Source organism: Emydura macquarii, unplaced genomic scaffold, assembly GCF_026122565.2.
Source record: "Emydura macquarii macquarii isolate MOO-44397 ecotype Brisbane River unplaced genomic scaffold, CSIRO-AGI_Emac_v2 contig_1363, whole genome shotgun sequence".
Taxonomy (NCBI): Eukaryota; Metazoa; Chordata; order Testudines; family Chelidae; genus Emydura; species Emydura macquarii.
The window spans coordinates 24,511,615-24,532,484 of NW_027131500.1; the positions used below are offsets into that span (position 1 = coordinate 24,511,615).

Genomic DNA, 20,870 nt, shown 5'->3' on the forward strand with positions numbered 1-20,870 from the left:
ACCTGTGTTGTAGCCTGCCTGAGAGCAAACAGCCCTTTTCCACCCTCAAGGTGGCAGAGCAGCATATAAAGGAAACTGACACACACAGAATAGTCATACAAAATATTAGAGAAAATTCCCACGCCTTTACATGAGGTCTTTCCAGTGCCTTGTACAATGGCATTAATACTTCTACTGGAATTCCCTTGCTTGGTATAGCCTAGGATGGTATTTGCCTTTTTCACAGTTGCATCACATTGGTCATAGTCATCCTGTGATCGACTAATACACCCAGCTATTTCTCCTCCTCTGTTGTTTCCAGTTAATAGCGGAAATTCTTGTTATTGGTCCCTATGTGCATACCTTGCACTTTGTACTATTAAATTTCATCCCATTTCTATTGCTCCAGTCCTCAAGCTTATCCTGTTCTTCCTTTACAATATCCCAGTCTTCCTCTGTATTGATGATACCTGCCAACTTTGTGTCATCAACAAATTTCATTAGCACATACTGACCTTTTGTGCCAATGTCATTAATTAAAATATAAAATAAGACCAGTTCCAAGACTGATCCTTGAGGAACTCCACTAGTAACCTCCCTCCAGCTCAGTAGTTCTCCTTTCAGGACAACCTATTGCCAGTTTCTTACCCACTTTACAATTTTTCTACTAATCCCCATCTTCTCCAGTTTAATAATTTCCCATTAGCTTGTTAGCTACTGATTATGATTATGCAGCCTATGTTTGACCCTGTGTAATGACACTTGATCCAGCAAATGATTTAAGCATGGGCTTTACTTTTTTGCATTTATTTCAGTGCAAACGTGCTTAAAGTTAAACATGTGCTTAAGTGCTTTGCTGGATCAGGGCCCACATATTTTTTCATTTTGTTTTGTTTTCTATAGGTCAGTTGCATACAGAAATCTTGTAACTGCATTTGTAACTTAATCTGCAGAGTGTTAACTTCTATTTTTATGGTTTCAATTTTAGCAGTTTCAAAGTATGTATCTGTTTAAACATTTTAGTCCTTCCACTCCTTTTTAAAATTTCGTTTCCTATTGTTATAAAACAGGGTTTCTCACATTAATCCAAATTGCCATGGCTAGCTATAATTACATCCTTACTGTGCTAGTTTTATGTGCATTGTTTACTTTTCATCACATTTTAAAATAAATGAGTCCCATTGAAATAAATGTCATTCTTGAGCTATTGATTTCAAAAGGACTTTGTATGGAAACAATAATTGTAAAGCATACTTCATTCCTTTCCTCCTCCTTGTGTTCACCCGATTGCATTGCACTAGACAACATCTCTTTTCATCTTAGGATGTCACATATTTTCAGCTGTGCTTTGCTTCTACAGTTCTTTTTATGTTGTTCAAATTGCTCTTGTGAAAACACTCTAATATGGGAAAAAAGCGAACAGGAGCACTTATAAATTTATAAAGTTTGGCTAGCCTTCTTAAACAAATTATGTTTGTTAAACTATGTTTAAGGAGGGAGGAAAAAACCCTTTTAATTCATGACTGATATCACAGGCGTACATTTTAGGAAATAATGCTATCTTGGGATTCTAGTGACTGTGCAAAACACTGAAACTCTGTTCTCATGTTTTCTCAGCCGAATCCATTGATAGAATAATAAACTCCTAAATCAGCTGACTGCTGAATACAATACGTTATTAGGTACATTGCATTAATATAGTTAGAAAGATTATCCATACTGTGTGGGTTCTTGAAAACCTTTGTACTCCTGTGGGGTCAAGCAAAAACTGCCTGCAAAGTTTCCCATCAACTGTGCTTAACTGACTGGTTTGGAGATTCTTCAAAAGGCTATTATAAAAATAATAAAAAATATACCTAATTAAATTGTCATAACTGATATATTTCTTTAGCAATTTCAAGGAAAATAAAATACTGCATATATTTAAAGTCCATAGTTTATGCCCAATTCGGCAATTTCAATTAGAATATGTAAGCACACATGGCTGGCAAATATTTGGTCATGTCTTTAATTTCAAAATATTGTAAATTCCATAATGCTGCTGTCGGTGTAGATATTTCTGATGTCAAGATACTTCTTTGAAGTGTCTCTTCAGATTCACATTTTCATAATTTCCATCTAGATCTTTAATTGAAAATAAAACCCAAAAAGGGCAATAGCACAATTAATTAAGAGTTGGGCAAATAAAAGCTTTTAATAACCTCTGCCTCTGATATATCACCAGCTTAATCTTCCCCTTCCCCAGTAGATTGCTGGTTTTACATCCAATAATTTTTTGGCATCATCAAAATCAAATCTCTCATATTTTTACACCTTCCAGGAATGCACAGAATTTAGCAATATTCAGCAATGCAACATCTGCTCAAAGGCAGAGTAATTTGAACTTCAGTATAACAAACTTATTCCCAGTGCATTTCCCCAAGACACAGCAAGAAATATAGGAACCTATGCTTCTAGAAAGTGTGTATTGTCAACCTACATTTAAAATATGCACAAACTATAATTCACAGAAACAAATATGATCATTCTCTTTGTTCTGTGGTGAATCCACTGCTCTGGGCAGAAGTCATAACTCTAAGGCCTTTCAGTCAAATCCACTGGCAGAGTTTCATTCGTTCATTTGCTGAAAGCCTCTTTACCAGCATTTTTGCCAAGCCAAACTGCCCTTTCCCCAGTCTCTCTGCTTCCATGGAGGAGAGCAGATATTTCATCTTCTGTTGTCTGTGAGAGAGTGTTTCGCAAGAAATTCTTTCCCATGGGAAACAAGTTGTTTCCCCCCCTCTCCCTCCAATTCCTCCAGTTTGGTCTTCATCTGGTAGGGTGGAAAGGACCTTCACAGAGGATCTCACTTTGCTGCACAACAAGCTGGGGACATTTCAGTGGGTTAAGTAGGATGGTTTTAGCATTTGGTACTGGCCTGCTTTCTCTTCAGGATCATGGCTCCATTGCAATGGGCCACGCTCCATGTTGCTGGCAACAGTTTTGGATGACCCTGAGGACAGTAGCAGAGGTGCCTGTCTTCGCTCTGCCAGACCTTGCATCACTCCATATAGCCTGCAAGCGGGTTTCTGATAAGGGAAGGAAAACTCAGACAAGCAGCCCTCGTTTTTCGGTGTACCTCTTGCTGTGGCCTGTCACACTCATACTCCGTATGCTCCCTTTTCTGGGTTCACTGTTCATTACTAGCAGTAATCCAGTCAGTAGTGCTGAGGAAAGAGATTTGTTTTGGCAACACTTGTGTGGGTACTAGCACTCTGGTTTCCTTAAAGGTCCTTCCCAAGCCCTTATGTTCAGAACAATTTAAGAAAAGGTGGGGCTAGTCAGCTACTGTTTTTCAAACCCTTCACTTCTCCTATTACTTCCAATTTGCTTTAATATTCCTAAACAAGATGATTTGCACGATGACGAATTTAAATAGTGTGTTGCACCTGATAGGTAGTTGCTCAGGGGTAGGTCTTACCACTCATATCCCTTCCCTTTAAGTCTTGCCTATAATACAATTTCACCACCTTAATTCATCTGGAACTAGGGTTTCACTTTGACAAAGTATGTTTCAATTCAAATCCTCGATGAGGATCTCAGACACACAAAGTGAATTTGCTGGCAATAGTTCCCATAGAGGCGAATTTCTTCGAGTGGGGAGCCTGGGTGGTGGTTTACTTTGTTTACCTGAGACGAAGGTTGAGTTATATGAGGGGTAGGAAACTGAATTAAATTGTGTTACAACATCCCATGTATGGTGAGTGGCAACAGGTGTTCTGTAACATATCAGATCCTTTGAGGCGAGGGCACCAGAAAGAACTAGAGCAAGTGAGAGACCAGCTCGATTCTATCCTGTCAGGGGAATGGTATTTCTCTTTCCAAGCCACTTACAGCCTGGGCAAGACCCTTTTTTCTAATAAGCCAAAGAGAATCTAGCAGGCAAATGGGATCTTATTCTGGAGAGTGTCTAACAGATCTCAACCATATAGTTTCTTCCAGCAAAGAGCTCAGTTCACCACTTGCTCCTTTTGCACAGTTTGCAGATTTTATTAACTTCCTAGATATCTGCAAGCGTGAACGAGGGTCTTGTAGTTTGCTGAGGATCACCTCTAGGTTTCCCCTCCCCTGCACTCTCCCAAAATAATAGTGAAAATTGCTAGTGGAATGCTCATCAGTTATACTGTTAGCCCTTTACTGATCACAGCTTCCCTTTAGAGTGTGAATGTTCAGCATCAAACAATGGATCCTTCCAAATAAAGTGAATCTAAATCATCAGAATTCTTTGGTTCTTCCTGATCTCCAATGCCCGCAACTTCCAACCTGGAATCTTAGTATAAAGTATTCACTTACTGGGCTTATTGAGTCATTCAGATGTTTTAGCCTCAATAGGACCCTGGCTAAAACATTATTCCTTACTTTTCCTCCCATAAACCCAAGGGTTGCCTATAGAAAGTTTTCTTTCTTAGCTTATTTAGCCTCAAGTCCCAGCGCTTCGTGCCATCGATCCTAACATCTCCCACTGCCGTCTTTGGTTGCATCCTGCTATCTCATGTCTTGGTAGTTGTGGCTCAGAAGCAGCACTTATAAGGCATCTTGGGACCTGAGGTTATTGCTGTGCAATGCTAGAGATCTTCATTACAGCTACTTTCAACCATGGTGTGTCTATTTTCTGGCTCTGTAGATCTCTATTCTTGCAGCCTTCCCTTCAGCAGGAAAGTTTAGTGGGGATTCTCTTATTTTCTTAAATTCTTACTTTCAGCTCTCTAATAGATGGACCACTGACCAGTCCTTCTCTGTGTCCAACTTATAACACCAAGCTTCACTTGAAGCAGATAATTCCTTTTCCCTTTTTCAATCATAAGCCTTGTGAGCACTTAAAAATACACAGTAACTGAATTGGTTTGGTCAGCAGCTTCTGTTGAAAACTTTCTGATTCTTTTATTTGTAATGACTATTGTTACATCTGTTCACCATTTCTCCCAATGTGATTGGTGATTGGTCACTGCTTGCTACTTCCCATGTGTTCTGAATTCTGTGAAACCAGGACTGTAGAGAGACAAGATTAGTTTTCTTACCTGTAATTTTAGTTTACCTTAGTGCAGATCCATCACTCTGGAAAACCTTCCTTATTTTATACTCTTCTATATAGGCTTGGTTTAGCTTGGAATCCTTGTTATCTTTCAAGTTAGAGTGACAGGGAATGTTAAATGGAGCTGTACTGTTGATATCAATACCACAGTTGGTTCTTTTTTCAATTAATTGTAATAACTGTCCTATTTTTGTGTGTCCTCTGTGTTGGAAGTATTCGTCTGGGGAGCATTTTTGACAGTTCAGGAAATGTGCCAGCAGGAAGAGCTTTCAGTTAACCAAAGAAATATATATTCTGCCTCCATTCTGCTGGATGAATTATGACTTCTGTCCAGAGTAATGCATCCATACAAGAGAAAGCAGAACAGGCAGGAACATCAATGTAGCCCTTTTCTGTGTATAATTTAGACAGATTCACATCTCTAAAGGCCTGTCTATACATGGGCTCTGATCCTGCAGTGAGTTCCATGTGAATGGATCCCTGTACCCTCACAGAGCCCAAATTATTCAAATGTAAGTTGAAACTTAGGTAAAAGTTGAGATTCTGGAGCCCACGAACTCATCTTGGGAGAGCTGCTAGTACACAGTGCCACCTCACATGGGCCCAGTTGGAACCCTAGATTGGATTATCTAGTTTAGAAATGGGGCATGAGAGACAGAGCTAGACAGAAGCTGAGAGGTGGACAATGGATGGTGGAGCTGTTTGGAGGGCTTCCATGTGTAACTTGGTGAAGTTAAAATAACGATGTTACCTGTATTTTGGTGAATTTAGTGCAATGCTTATCATTGCAGTAATGGACATTTTTGCATTTGATTACCTAAAATTGTGAAGGTAAAAATTGTCGTTATGGCAGCATAAGTGCTAAAAGAGCATATTAAAAAGTTCACATTTAAGATGGAGGTGCTGTGGATGGGACTGCAGGAGCAGTCAGGATGGGGGAATACGTTAGGAAACAGATCAGGAATCTGTGAGAAGCCAGGAGAATAGTCGGAGGCATGAGGGAGATTCAAGTGGCGGGCAGGAGACAAACTGAGAGGAGTGAAGAGGGGCAACATGGGTGTTCAAGGGACTGTGGTGTGGCAGGGAGGGAGAATGTGATGGGAAGGAGAAATATGAGGAACCAGCAAATGTAAAGGGTAGGTGATGGACAGACGACTGTGGGAGGGATAATGCTGTGGGGACAGCTGCCTGTTCTGTTCCTAGGTAGTTATGGGATTACAGAGAGAGAGAATGGCAGCTTCCTGTGCCCTGCGGAGCGGGTAAGGCAACAGGGAGGCCTGCATTTTTGAATGCACCCAAGGTGGGATTTTGAACAAGGGATAGTCACATGCAAACTGGGGGCAGGGGGCTTTGCCTAAAGGTTAAACAATTAAAAGGCAGGTGAAAAACAATATGACATTTAAAAAAACAATCTCATGATTTAAGGCATTCTCATAGTTTTAGGGGCCTGACTCATATGAGTTCAGAGTGTTTGGGGCTGGCAATATTGTTTAAGTGGTATCCAGGTCCCTGGTTTCACCAAGTTGACCAAATCCAGTGCCATGGATCCAACACCATCAACTACTCACTGAAGAACCATTTGCTAAAGTGGTTCTGTGCCCAGCATCCACAGCACCAAGATCTCTGGATCCTGCTCTCAGAAGCAGCAGTTGCTTACATGAGGCATTTAAAAGGATATTTAAAAAGAAAATCTGTTTGCTTTGTTTTTGTTTTTCTTGGGGGGGTGGGGACTCGGGCTGAAAAGATGTTTGAACAAAATCTCCAAAATATTTTGATAACGCAAGGCTTTTTACCCCAAGAAGTGTTTGGGACCTCTAAAAATCCTTTTGTTCACATCCGTAAGATTATTACAACAAACCATTTGGACATGGGTAATTGATATGCTCTTCTCTTCATTTCCTTTTTCTCCCTTCTTCTGTCTCCTCTCTTGCTATCCTTTATGATGACTCTCTTTTACATGCTGTTTTGAAAAAATAGCTTCATAATTAAATGGTTATGGGCTGTGCCAAATTGGCTATTATATGAAATGGTATCCTTAGATATCCATCAGGCTTGTGGGACACATAAAAGACAGCACAAACAATGGCAAAGCTGTTGTGGGAGCAGAAGAAAAAAGGGAGGAATGGGAAATGCACATTTCCTTGAGATTCAACACTCTGAGCTCTTGTATCCCAAAGTTGCTCTTTATACAAAAGATGCAGATACCTGCCTATCCCACCAGCCATTTTTAACAGGTGTGTCATGTTTTAGTGCCCAATACCTGCTCCAGCTGTTCTCAGGTTGTGTTTCGTTCCTGTTGCTGCTGTATGATTATGCATTACACACCTCATTAAGTCCAGATTTTTTAACTCCCTTGACAGCTGCAAATCAAAAAGAGCCCTTGACTCCTACATTTAAAGTGAAAGATGAGCCTAGGGATGAAGAAGCTGCAAGCTCAACCTTGTCTCAGTCCAACTATGTGTTCAACCAAGCACCCGAAGCCTCAGCTCCAATCATCCCTGAGGAGACTGTCAAGCCACAGGAAGTGCAGACAAATGTGTTAAGGCAGGACATGTCCGTCAAGGCAGCATCTGAGCTCCTCATGAAGCTATCAGGTAATTGATTAATTTAAAAATATTCAGCTTCTTAAATATTCACCTGTGTGCTAGCAGGGATACATTGAGAAAAGGCGTATGGTATCAGGGTATGTCTATACTGACAGCGGCAAAGTTGCCGCCGTCAGATCGACCTTTCTGGATCGATTGGGCGGTTAGTGAAGACCCGAAGTTAGCACTGTAAAACCACCCCCTCAAGTGGCGTAGTGCTGCATCGACGGGAACGTGGTTTCTTGTCGGCTCAGTGCAGTGAAGATGCCGTGCAGAAGGGAAGCACGGTAGTTGATGGGAGATACGCGAGCTACTCTACTCTACTCCCGTTGACTGCTGCTGAATCGCCAGGTAAGTGTAGATCAGGTCTCAGTTATAACTGAAAGAGCAGTGGAGATACCCGTTCCTCTAGCCACCCTCAGCTAGACAGATCTAAGGTGCCCATCAACCTGCCATCTGATTATTGCAGTGCACAGATTTCAGTGGTCTTCAAGTTAATGACTATAAAATCAGCCAATAGAACTGATGACTTAAAATTTGTATATGTTGAAATAGTTTTATAATGTACCAAAACACTTCCATACCTAATTTATTTCCATCTGTCTCTCTCTTCATTAACATCACAAGAGTGTGTCTTTGTATTGTACACATGGTGTATGTACCTGACATAACCTTACAAATTATAGGCTTTAGAGCCTTGTGTTTGAGTGCAGTATCTTGAATTGTAAGAATGTATCATTAAGCAGATACTGTAAACTGAACAGGCTTTGTAGTGAGATACAAACCACTTGAACTTGACTCCTCTATTGCTTTACTTTTTCTATATATACCTCCCATAGAAATACAACCTTTTGCAATCTGTTTGGCATTTTGTGTGTGTATGTATGTGTGATTATAATTTGCGTTATTTATAAGCATAGAAAGGAGGAACATCATTTCTTCTTCAGTCCTCCTCCAACACTAGTAGTGTAAACATTCACATATACACGTGCATATATGTTTTGGGTTTGAGGGTTGTGAGGCAGGGGATTCATTTGACAACTTTTTTGGTATTTAAGTTAGTGATGATGGGATCTTGTTGCTCTTACAAATAACTTCAATTTTTGGTACAGATCAGTGAACATTAGAACCTTGAATTCAAACTCTTTGGGGTGGGGATGGGAAGGGGAAGGGAGGTGATAGTTTTCATAGATTCCAAGGCCTGAAAGGACCGTTATGATAATCTAGTCTGACTTCTTCTGTAACCCAGGCCATAGAACTTTCCCAGAATAATTTCTAGAGCATGTATTTTAGGAAAGCATCTAACCTTGATTTTAAAATTGTCAGTGATGGAGAATCACCATGACTCTTTGGAAATTGTTTGGATGGTTAATTACCCTTTCTGTTAAAGAGGTATGCCTTATTTCCAGTCTGAAAATTGGGACTCATATAGCCGTATCCACATCCAAAATTGGAAGACCTTTTTTTTTTTTTTTTTTTTTTTGCAGTTTGGATATGTCAGTCTTGCAAGAAGCACCAGTGGGAATTCAGTGATCAGTGACTTCCACGATCTCTGCCATTTATTTCATCCACAAGATTTTCCCATTGTCAAATTCAAACCCGACCTCAGAACCCTGCTTAAACTCCTGCAGCTAAGCAGTGTCTCCTTTATTTCATTTTCAGTTCATCCATTCAGTGCAGATGCCACAGTGTTAGAACACGTGTGGGGTGTGTGTGAGAGAGACAGACAGATACAGACACACACACACACACACACACTTGTGGAAGTGCTTTAGTCTGGAAGCATCCACTTTGAATGAATGATTTATTATATAAAATGTAAAAAATTACTGATTTGGGTTTTGGGTTGGAAATTTCTCATAGAACACCAAATAATATAAAACGTATTTTGTATTGACATAGCATACTATCATTACTAGTAGGAGGTGTTTTGAATAGAAATAGACAGAATTCCAACCAGGGTGTTCTAGTGATAAAACCCTACACTCTAATGGATATTAAATAGTGGTTTTCTATTTTTCTTCATTCTTATAAGTGTGTGTATATACTCAATAAAGCAATAGCTCTGTAATTTAATATAATTCCTCAAGCATTCTGGAGGTAATATAAATCATGACAGTGAAGTCTGAGTAAGAACAGCACTAATGTGGAATCTCCTTGTCTTATATTAAAATACAGTTTTGTTGTTGGTTTTTTATTATAGTAGATTAGAATATTATTTTTTGAAATATATATTCAAATAGATGAAATCCTGTTGGCCCTTTCACATCTGCTACTCAAAAGGAATGTTCAGAGACTATATATAAAATCTTACACAAATCTTCAGTCATTTTCAGTTGGGAAGTGACTGAACGCTGCAAGTAAGAAATGCATTAAGAAAATGTTTCTACTGTGATCTTTTTAGTGATTCAGCAAAGCTTGCTGATGGTATTTCTGGCTGATCAATAGTTTAAAAAGTAAGGACTTAACTGAGATTTATTTACGCATGCTGCATTGTAGCAGTTGATATTCTTGAGCCAGCCTATGGATGGGGTTATACAGTGTCGGTGGTTAAACATTTCAGTTTTATAGTCTGTAACAGCTCTTGAGGGGCATAAGGATAGAGTTCAGTGGATAGAGGATAGAGGGTCATGTTGAAAAATATTTCATTAATGAAGAACCCTTTTAATTTTTTTCTTAGAGCTCGTCGCCATGGCGCCAGCAAAGTGCACTAGAGGGGTGTGATTTCAAATGGGACTACATCAGCACGAACTAGGTGCCATTTAGGGCGTGTCAGCAAGGTCTACATGGGGCAGTTAGAGTGTAGCACATTAGAGCGCTCTACAAATCACACCCCTCTGGTGTGTTTTGCTGTGCCATGTAGATAAGCATTTCTTTGATTTAATTAAAATAGAATTATTATTCATTACCGATCCCAAAAACATGTAAGTAGTTCTGTCCTGTGTTCTAGTGATCAGAATTTTCAGTAACTTGGAAATCTCTTCAAAAGAAACAGTGTTCATTTTCTTGATATCAGAAGGAGCAAAACTTTGAAAGAATGGGTATTTCTGGCTATTCTAGTGCCTGGGGGGAGGAGGGGAGAATTGTCAAGTACACTCCCTGAATATATAAATGATATATTCTATAATTAGGTGCAAAACAGGTCCTCCTGCAGTATATATCTGCATGGTGATAACACTGTTTACTTCTTGAATGCTATTTCTGTTGCATGTTATTCCTTAAAAACAAACAAACAAACAACCTTCCAACACGACACCTCTCACTATCCAAAATGCTTTGAAAATCTAACAAATGTTTTCTTATGGAATACAATTTTGATTTCTGACTTCCTGCTCAGGAGCGTTACACAAACATATGGTTCCATTATCCCATTTTAAATTCTTATTGTAACATTCCAAAAAGTCTTGCAAGAAATCTAATTTTTTTCAAATGTAGCTAAGCTGTCTTTTCTACAGTTGTATCCATTCTCTAATATAGAAAAGCAACAGTTCATCCTGGAAATGTCTCAGTAGGTTATTCAAGCACTGCACTGTACTCATCTCAGTTGAATGCATCCAGTCTCGCTGCAGGCATTTCTTGTAAATTTCAGTTGCCAATGTAACCTGTTTTGTTAACTTTCATTTACACTCTAAGGTTACGCTCAAAAAACTCCTTTCTACTGAAGCAGTAGAGTGATTATGTTTTGTGTATGTTTTATCTGTCAAAATCATTGAATGCTTTGCCGTCTTTTGCAAAGAGTATCAGAGAACTAGAAATATGTAAAAACATTTTCTCCTTTATATCATCTTAATTTCCTCACTACCTGAATGATTCTATCAGGGTCCCTAAGTCTGGAAACAGTTACCAGCATTATTCAGAGTAAATAGTTATTCTAGGTACATGGCTGTGGTCTAAAATCGGACTTTAAAACCATGCAGAACCATTTCTCAATTAATTGAAATGTTTGGAGCCTGGAACCTGTTTTAAAAAAAAAAATCAGTCCCCATCTAAAATGCCCTCTAGTTTGAAGAATCCTCAAGTTGATTTTTTGTGTGTGTGTGTGTGTGTGTGATATATCTGTAGCTTCTCAGCTTCACTTTGAAGATTGTTCACATGTCTGGATCTGCTTAAAACACAGCATGTTCCACTGAGTCAGCTCTGTCTTGGAGATGTATGAGCTGAAACATGGTTTGGTCAAATTCTTAATTGTTGGGATACATATAGAGAAAATCTGCTCCTTGTTGTTTAACAGTGATATTTGCCAGTAAAACCCAGATGAAGTCAAGATACAGATTTTCTACGAAAATATTTTTATGCTTAGAAAGCATGATTTTATTTCTCTTTCTGAGACGGCATGGTTTAGTGGATTGGGAACCTGACTGGAAGTGTCAGTGAATTCCTATTTTGACCAGTAACTTCTTGTGTGACCTTGGGCAAGTCACCTAACCTCTCTGTGCCTCCATTTTCTCATATGTAAAATGGGGCTAATATTGCATAGTCATCATGGTAAAGCACTTTCAGCTCTATTACTGAAAACTCGTAAATATTATTTATTTATCTTCCATTGTCTATTGACTATAAGTAATTTGAAACAGTGCAAGGCTGACATTTTTATACAAAAAGCAGCACCTAGGTGCTTGATGGAGAAAACTCTCTGGGAGCACATGGCACAAAGTTGTCTTGAAATAAAAAGGCCGGCTTTTACTGCTAAACATTTAATGTCTCAAAACTAACTTCCTAGTTTTGGTGCAGATAAATAACAAAAACCAGAAGCATCAGAAATAGAGTGGTATTATATAACATACAGTCTCTGAGACAGACTTATAAATACAGGCTTCAGTGAGAATTATACACCTGTAATCAATGGTGTGTTATGGCTGTTTTTTTATTTGTGGCAGGCCTGCTTCACCCACTGATAAGAGAATTGTTTATAGTAAAATAAACCCCTCTTGACTTAGCAGTAGAACAGGAAGGCTTCTTATGTCTAGGCTGCAATTAGACATTCCCAACTGGCCCATATCAGTTGACTCGAGCTCGTGGGGTTTGGGCTAAGGGGCTGTTTAATTATAGATATTTGGGTTCAGGCTGGAGCCTGGGCTTTAGAACCGTGCAAGGACCAGCTGCTGGTGTCTAATTGCAGTACAGACATACTCATATGAGCCATTCTGTATCTCTCAGTTGTTCCTTATTTCAAGGAATGTCCCTAATTTTAGATGCAGATTTCGCTGTCACACCCTGATGTTCTAGTGTCTCATTTTCATAACTATAAATTATACACATTTGGCCTTCAGCAGGTTGACAGGTGTGGTGCATCAAGGTCCTGTATGGGAGATGAAAAATATTTGGTTTTAATTTGCTCCGTGAACAGCAGCTTTGTATCTTTGAAAGTTAGAGATCACATGATCTTATTTCTGCTGTATAAGGGCAGCCTTCTTGGGATTCTTATTTGGGATATTTAAATGCCAGCTCTTTAGAGTGGAGGACCGGGTTGTAAGCTGTAGAACAAATCCCTCTAGTAGCTGTGGAAATGTAGAAAGACACAGGTGGTTTGGTAGTGGAATAAGGCGAAGTGCATGCTTTATTTTGTTTGTCTTGTGATTTAATTATTGGGATTTTCTTCAGCTGGTTTTGAAAGCAGCCAATGAAATCTGCTGGCAGGAATAAAACTATATTGAAACCTTCCTTAATTACCCCTCCTGGGATCAACAAAAATCTGTTGCTTCTAGAGATGGCCTTCTAATAAAGGTGGAGCAGAATTGTGCTTTGTGCATTTGAAGATACTTCAAGGTCATCTCTCAGGACAGCAGACTACCTAATTAAGAGTGGCTTCTTGTACAGGTTTAACTGTAAATGAGGAACACTTCACACTATTCCAGGGACAAACATTAAACTAGACATGTTTTTTCCTTGAGTCCAGCAAACATTTAGATGCTTTCCAGTTTACTACTACAGACATTTGAGGAAAAGAAGCTTCATATGTTTTTCATTCATCCATGGGAATTTTCATGGGTGGAGATAACTTAAACATCTTTCCAGTGGAAATAACATAAAACAAATACAGTAAACGTAACATAAATTAACATAGGAGATTGTACATTAGAGGCTTTAGAGGCTGTCAATTTCAAGCTCACCCTTTGCTGCTGTTCTTAATGTCTTTATCAAGGCTCAAGTTCCTAAGGACACTTTTCTGTTTCTCTCTCTTAATAAAACAAACATAAAAGCTTGTGTTCTGTACACTTCCTGGTGGATGCAGTTTAGGTAATTCCATTTTTGCTGATTACATTCAACGCATCATAGCCATGAGTGAGATGACTGATTCAGTGGTTGAAAGATTATCACCCTTGGTTCTATAACCTGTGTACTGTAAGAATCTACTAAAAGACATTTGATCAGAAAGAAAGCATGTTTTCAAACAGTCACACTGGGATGAAAATCTATGACTTCTGATCCATGGATAAAATATTGTGGGAAAGTGCCTCTTTAAAAAAAAATGCTTTGTCCCATATTTTACATAAAGTTTCTCCTTTGTTACCTAGAGACATAGGTTGTTAGAAAGCACTTGATGGCATAACGGTTAAGCTTATTCCATCTAGGTGTTCTCTTCTTAGGATATTAGGGTTGTTTTGATTATAAGTGCTTTGTGGCAGGGGTCACATTTTTGTTCTCTCTTGTATAGCAACCAGCACAATGAGGCCCTGGTGCTAGCCAAGGGTTGCTAGGCACTATGGTAATTCAAATAATAATTGTAATGTTTTTTACTTCCCAAAGGGAAGATGTCCTGATTTACTTTCTCCTTCTGGGGACTATGGATGATTTTTTCTTCAGGCTGTGACTGAATTTGATGAATCTGAAAATGAGGGGCTAATAGTCTTGGTATGAAAAAAGACATATTGCCATTATGTGTTCTGCAAGCATTCCTATACAGCTCTGCCAATGCACATCACTCCTGACCTGTTATTCCAGCCCGAGACTTTTCTTGGGTGGAGACTGTCCATTATGTTAATTATGTGACAGTGTATTGCATTCTTATAAATTGGACTGATTGAAACCATGAAAATTATTACCATGTGACTTGAGCCAGGACTTGGATCTGTTTCCCAGAAGTGATAGGCTATTACTGCACTGATCTGCTTACCAAAACTATACCAGAGGAGAAGAGATACCTCTAATCTTGGAATGAGTGTGGTTGTCATGGTTGTGAGGCTATTCACACCTCTGTCCATTTTTCTGTTCTCCCTGGAGAGGAACACTCAGATGTTAGGTCTCTTCCCCTCACCTATCTTGGGATGGAATCCTATAATTGTGATGGGTTTCTCTGGCATTTTTCCCCCACACGGATGTTAAAGTTAATTACATTATGGTCACTATTACTGAGTGGTTCAGCTGTACTCTCCTCTTGGACCAGATCTTGTGCTCCACTTAGGACTAAATCAAGAATTTCCTTTCCCCTTATGGATTCCAGGACTAGCTGCTCCAAGAAGCCATTATAAATGGTGCTGAGAAATTTTATCTCTGCATTCCACCCTGAAGTGACATATACCAAGTGAATATGGGGATAGTTGAAATCCCCCATTATTGATTTTTCTTTTTTTGTAGTGTTTCCACATCCCGAATATTTCACAATCACCGTCACCATCCTGGTCAGGTGGTCAGTTGCATATATTCCTACTGCTATCCTCTTATTGTTCAAGCATGGGATTTCTAGCCATAAAGATTCTATGGTACAGTTTGATTCATTTAAGATTTTTACGTTATTTGACTCTATGCTTTCTTTCATGTACAGTGCCGCTCCCCAACCAGCGCGACCTACTATGTCATTCCTGTAGATTTTGTACCCTGGTATTACCGTGTCCCATTGATTACCATCATTCCGCCAAGTTTGTGCAATGCCTGTTATATCAATATCCTCATTTAATGCCAGGCACTCTTAGTACTCACCCATCTTAGTATTTAGACTTCTTGCATTTAAATATAAGCAATTGTATATTTTGTATAATTGGCCTAAATTAAGAGTATGTTTGTTAGGTGTATAGTGTTTCTTTCTCTCTCTTCTCACCCCCACCCCCAATGTTTCTTTTCCAGAGGGCTTTTCTGGTGTCATCCTAGTTAGTTAGGTTATACTCCCTCAGCCTCCTCCCCCTGCTGCTGAAGTCTCACTGCAGCTAGACTCTCCTTACCTTGGCAGCTCACTCTGTCTTGTGCTCGCTGTCTGACGCCAGGCTCTCTCTGCTCAAGAGCTGGACATGGAAGGAATGCCTCTCACACTCCCTCTCTTAAACCCCTTCGCAAAACTCCCCGGTAACTAGTTTAAATCTGTTGTGATAGGGCTGTCTCTGTATCAGTTGGGATCAAATTGTTGGGGTCAGCAGCCTCTGACCTATTATACAAAATACTGCTGATTTACATAATGTTTGATAATAAGAAATTTCATTTTCTTTGTTTAAAGAGATTCTGCCAGCTTTAAAAATCACATTTTTATCTGAACTTTTCAAAATTGCTGTTTCGAGTGACACCCATGATCTCTATAATTAAACAACACTGGAGAAATATTTTTCCCTGGTTTTTTTTTTTAGTTTATATATTGTGTGCATTGCTCTTTGTATATAGTTTCACTGTTTTTTTGACAGAGATTTAAACTTCCTGTCTCATGCTCTAGCATAATGACAGCATATTCATGCACTGCTCTGGGGAAATCTCACAGCCCATAAGCTTTCCCCAGGCCCTGCAAGAAGGTCTTTACCAGTGTCACAGCAACAAAGCCGCTGCTGTTCCTGAGTTTAGTATTGGGTCAATGTTTCTGAGGGGCAAGGAGCAATAGAAGCTTGGGGGAGCCCCCTCTTCATTATGTAGATCCCTGCTTAGTGACAGAGAGCTCTTGGGAGCCTGGTAAGGGGAGAAGACCAGGTAAGCCCTTTTCTTCATTTCCTAGACCCCTACATGGGGCTTTGGGAGCGCTTGGCAGAAGCAGGGGCTTGTGCTTCACTCCTCTGTAAGAGCCCAGCAAAGAAAGAAGGAAGGTGTCTGACCAAGAGATAGGTGCTCCTCTCCAAGACCCAAGGTGATTCCAGAAGATGTGGACCAAGAAGGCAAGGATATAGCCCCTTCGAGGAAGGTTAGAGATGGGAAATAATAGGAGACAGGAGGTTTGTAGGGGCTGGGAAGCCGGTGGAGGCTGGTGAAAACAGCTCCTCTGCTACAAAAGAAGCCAGCCTCAAGTGAAGGCCAGGAACAAAGATGTAGTAGGATCACCCCTCAAGAGCTGCTCAAGAGGAGTCCACAGAAGGAGAGGGAAAATAAAGGAAATATTTTCAAATTAAAAATAGAAATGTAATGATGGTAGTAGAAGATAAATCTTCTGTCTAAAGCTCATGGTAAAAATATAAAATGATGAGACTTTTGAGGAATAAACATGGTCTACTACAATAGAAATCTGATAACAGTAGCACAGTGTTATGGAGCTTATCCATTCTTCTAGTTATTTACAGAGATGTAACCTGTTGAAGAGCTAGATTTACTATGTGCTAAGTCAAGTCTAGGATTATTTGCTGTATTTTGAGGTTTACTTCTAGCAGTGATATACGGCAGAAAGTGCATATCAGGCCATGGGTACATTCATTTAACTTAATAGGCTTTTCCATGACAATTGCATAAATATGTAACCCCAAAAGAACTTGAATAGTAATGGACTTCTATCTATTGATGGGATTTGTCATATTTCATGACACCATCAATAACTCAGCCAAAGAGCAGGCAGAATGGTGGAAATATATTGCCTAATTGCAGGGGAGAAAAATCCATCTGATCTGCAAATTTAGTTTCTGGTGAAAAAATCACTGCCTTCAGTGGTATTGAACAGGGGATATCAGAAGGAAAAAGAGAGATGCATGTCAAGCTGATTGCATGTTAATACCCAGAATTCTCTTCCAGCATACTGAGGTCTAATATAGTATTTCCCAAATGGTGGGTCACAAAATATCAGTGGGTTGCATGAAGGTTCTAGATGGGTTGTGGGCCTAGTGTGGAGAGGAGGCCCTTGGGGTGGCAGCACTGGAGAGCAAATCCACTCCTGACCCATGCTGCAGCAGCAGTTCCTGTTCCCTGGGGCTGCGGCTGGCTCCCTGGTGCACGGGGTGGCAGCACCATTCAAATTTGGCCCTGCCCACCCCTCTGTCATGATCGAGGGGCAGCTACACCCCATTTTAGTGAGTTGTGAGGAGGGAGGGGTGACCAATTGCCGGGGGGTGGCCCGGTCAAACGTGTCGTGCTGCGACCAGGGCTCACGTCACAACACCTGGTGCAGGGAGCCTACAGGACGGGCCCAGGCACCACTGATGTGGGGTGAGTGCTGGGCAGGCTTGCTCTCCATCATCATCCTCCCCCAGGCCTCCACTCATTGAACTTAAGACCAAAGGGAACCATCTTGATCATCTAGTCTGACCTCCAGCACATAACACGCCACAGAACCTTGCCCACCCACTCCTGTAATAGACCCATAACCTCTGGCTGAGTTACTGAAGTGCTCAGATCATGATTTAAAAACATCAAGCGACAGAGAATCCACCATTTACTCTAGTTTAAACCTGCAAGTGACCCGTGACCCATGCCCTCTGCTGCAGAGGAAGATGAAAACCCCCCAGAATCTCTGCCAATGTGACCCAGGGGAAAATTCCTTCCTAACCCCAAATGTGGCAATCATTTAGACCAATGGTTCCCAACCTTTTTGACTTGAGGGCCACAGATATCCTTTTTACAACCCTGAAGGGCCACCAGTCTCCACCAACAGCTCCTCCCCCCACCCACTGCAGCCAAAGGGAAGGAGTTCAGTGATCTCCCATCCCCCTCACTGTAGCAGGGAAACCACACGCATCCTGTAAGCCTGTGCACTCCACCTGTGCCCCTAGGCAGTGGCTCCCTCCTGCAGCCAGGGAGATGGAAGATCAGTGCTTCCCTTGCTCTGCCTTCTTTAGATAGAGCTTTCCCTATAGTACTCAATAGCCATGCTGGAGAGTGGTATTCTTTCCATCAGTTTGAGTGAGGTGGAGAGTAAAGAGATTGGTCAATAATTGGCAGGGTCTTCAGCGAGTTAACCGGGCTTGAGAAGTGCTTATAGCCATTCTTTTGTGCCATTCTTTTGGCACTTCCCCAGTATCGTGCACTTTTGTAAAAAGTGCTGCAAGCCATAATTTTTCTCGCTCTCCCAGGTTTTTAAGAAATTCTGGAGAGATTCCATCTGCCCACGCAGCCTTATGATTTTTTGTCACTGCCAAGGCTTGGTTAACTTCTTCCAAGGTGCATGTGGCGAAAAATTTGGCCAAATCCCCAAAAAACAATGGTCTCTGCCTCCTACGTAGACAACAAGGCTGCCAAAATTGAGCTCAAAATGACATTCTGCAGTGAGCTAGTTAAACATGAAGCCACCCCAAGATATCTAAGAGTGACCTTGGATCGCAGCCTGACCTTCCAACGACACCTCAAGAACACCCGAGGCAAATTTAAGACTAGGGTGAGCCTCATAAGACGGCTGATGGGAACATCCTGGGGTTCTGGTCCCAGGATACTGCGCACAGTCTACTCTGCAGTGGACTATTGTGCACCGGTATGGGCCCAGAGCTCTCACACTAAGCTCTTGGATCCACAACTAAACAGCGCAATGCGAATAATCTCAGAAACATTAATTTCAACTCCAACAGACTGCCTCCCTGTTCTGTCCCATATTCACCCTCCAAAAATACAGAGGGACTCCCAAACCTCCAATTTCCTCTCCAACATAAACCAAAACACCAGAATCCCCCTGCACGATGACCTGAAGAATCCTCCTAAAACAAAATTAAAATCTAGGACTGGCCGCAAGACTTTGATTGATTTCAATGGTGATAATCAGTGGCATGCACCTGAGATATCTCATCAGTCCCAAATTAGCACCTTATTACTGACCCTACTGAAGAACTGCCAGGCTTTGACCTGCAATGGAAAAATGGTGCATACTTTTCCGCATAAGAACATCGCATGGAAGATGTGTCCAGAAACTCTTCCAGTGGAAAATGAGAAGAAGCCCGGAGTGTGATTCTGGACCAGTGCCTCAAATCATGGAACATATATACTCCTCCTGCCCTAAGCGCTTGTTTAGGGTAGTCCCACTGACATTCACCAACTTACCCCTGATGCAATTAACTGGATTTCAAACTTGGACATTGACCTATAAACCGATCGTTGCAAAGCAAACTAATGCCATATTAAGAAGACTGGAAATACCTTGCCTGATGCATTTTAGAATTGCATTAACCTTTCTTCACGGCCACATCATATTGGCAGCTTATAGTCATCCTGTATAGTCTCCTCTTCTGTAGCTTCCAACTGATAAGTCCCCACCTTATAGCAAAAATTCTTGTTGTTAGTCCCCAAGTGTGAGACTTCGCACTATTAAATTTCATCCCATTTCTATTACTCCAGTTTTCAAAGTCATCCAGATCTTCTTGTATGATATTTCGATCCTCTTCCATGTTGGCAATACCTCCCAACTTTGTGTCATCTGCAACTTTTATTAGCACTCTTGCATCAGGTTGAGATTAGGGTTAGGGTGCTAGGGCAGATGGTGCTGCTACGTCAGTTGGTTTCCCCTCAGAGGGGTGAGGAGCAAGAGGAGGCAGAGAACACTGTCCCTATGATTTTAGCCCCTATTCCCCTCACATTTTTTTAGTTTTTATACATATTTTAAATTTTATTTTAAGAGACCGCAAACAGCTTCCCCTGTAAAATAAGTATTTCAAGTATTTAAGACAGGGGTGTCAAACATACGGCCCGCGGGCCGCATTTGGCCCGCGAACCTTTTTGATCCGGCCCGCGTTCGGCCAATGTAAGTGAGTCCTGCTGCCGCCGAAAGTTTCTCTGCGTATGGCATTGCCATTTTAAGAGAGTCTTAAAGCGGCAACACCTTCCTCCGCAGAACCCAGCTGCCGAAAAGCGGAAGACACCCTGAATTTTTCAGTGGCAGGTATTGCATGGCCCCTGTGAAGGGCATGTTACGTGAATTTGGCCCATCACCATTAACGAGTTTGACACCCCTGATTTAAGACAACTGCCGGTTTAATTTTCTAAGTTTAACAAGGCATCTTACATGAAGTTTCCTTGTCTCTCTAAGAACACTTCTCTAAAATAGGTTTTACCAGTGTTTGCGTGCTTTTTAAAGTTTGAAATGATTAACAAGGACACTCTTCCCTTCTTAAGTCACTGCTGACTATCATTGTTTGAATTAAGTA

General features: G+C 40.7%; 1 protein-coding gene across 1 annotated transcript in view; it reads left to right on the top strand.

The window, feature by feature from the left end:
• Positions 1-20,870, top strand: part of ZNF827 (zinc finger protein 827) — a 131,596-nt gene that overhangs the window by 42,361 nt on the left and 68,365 nt on the right. The window contains exon 5 of the mRNA XM_067552002.1: positions 7,411-7,644. Within this exon, the coding sequence (XP_067408103.1) occupies positions 7,411-7,644 (234 nt within the window). The remainder of the gene's footprint in view (positions 1-7,410; positions 7,645-20,870) is intronic.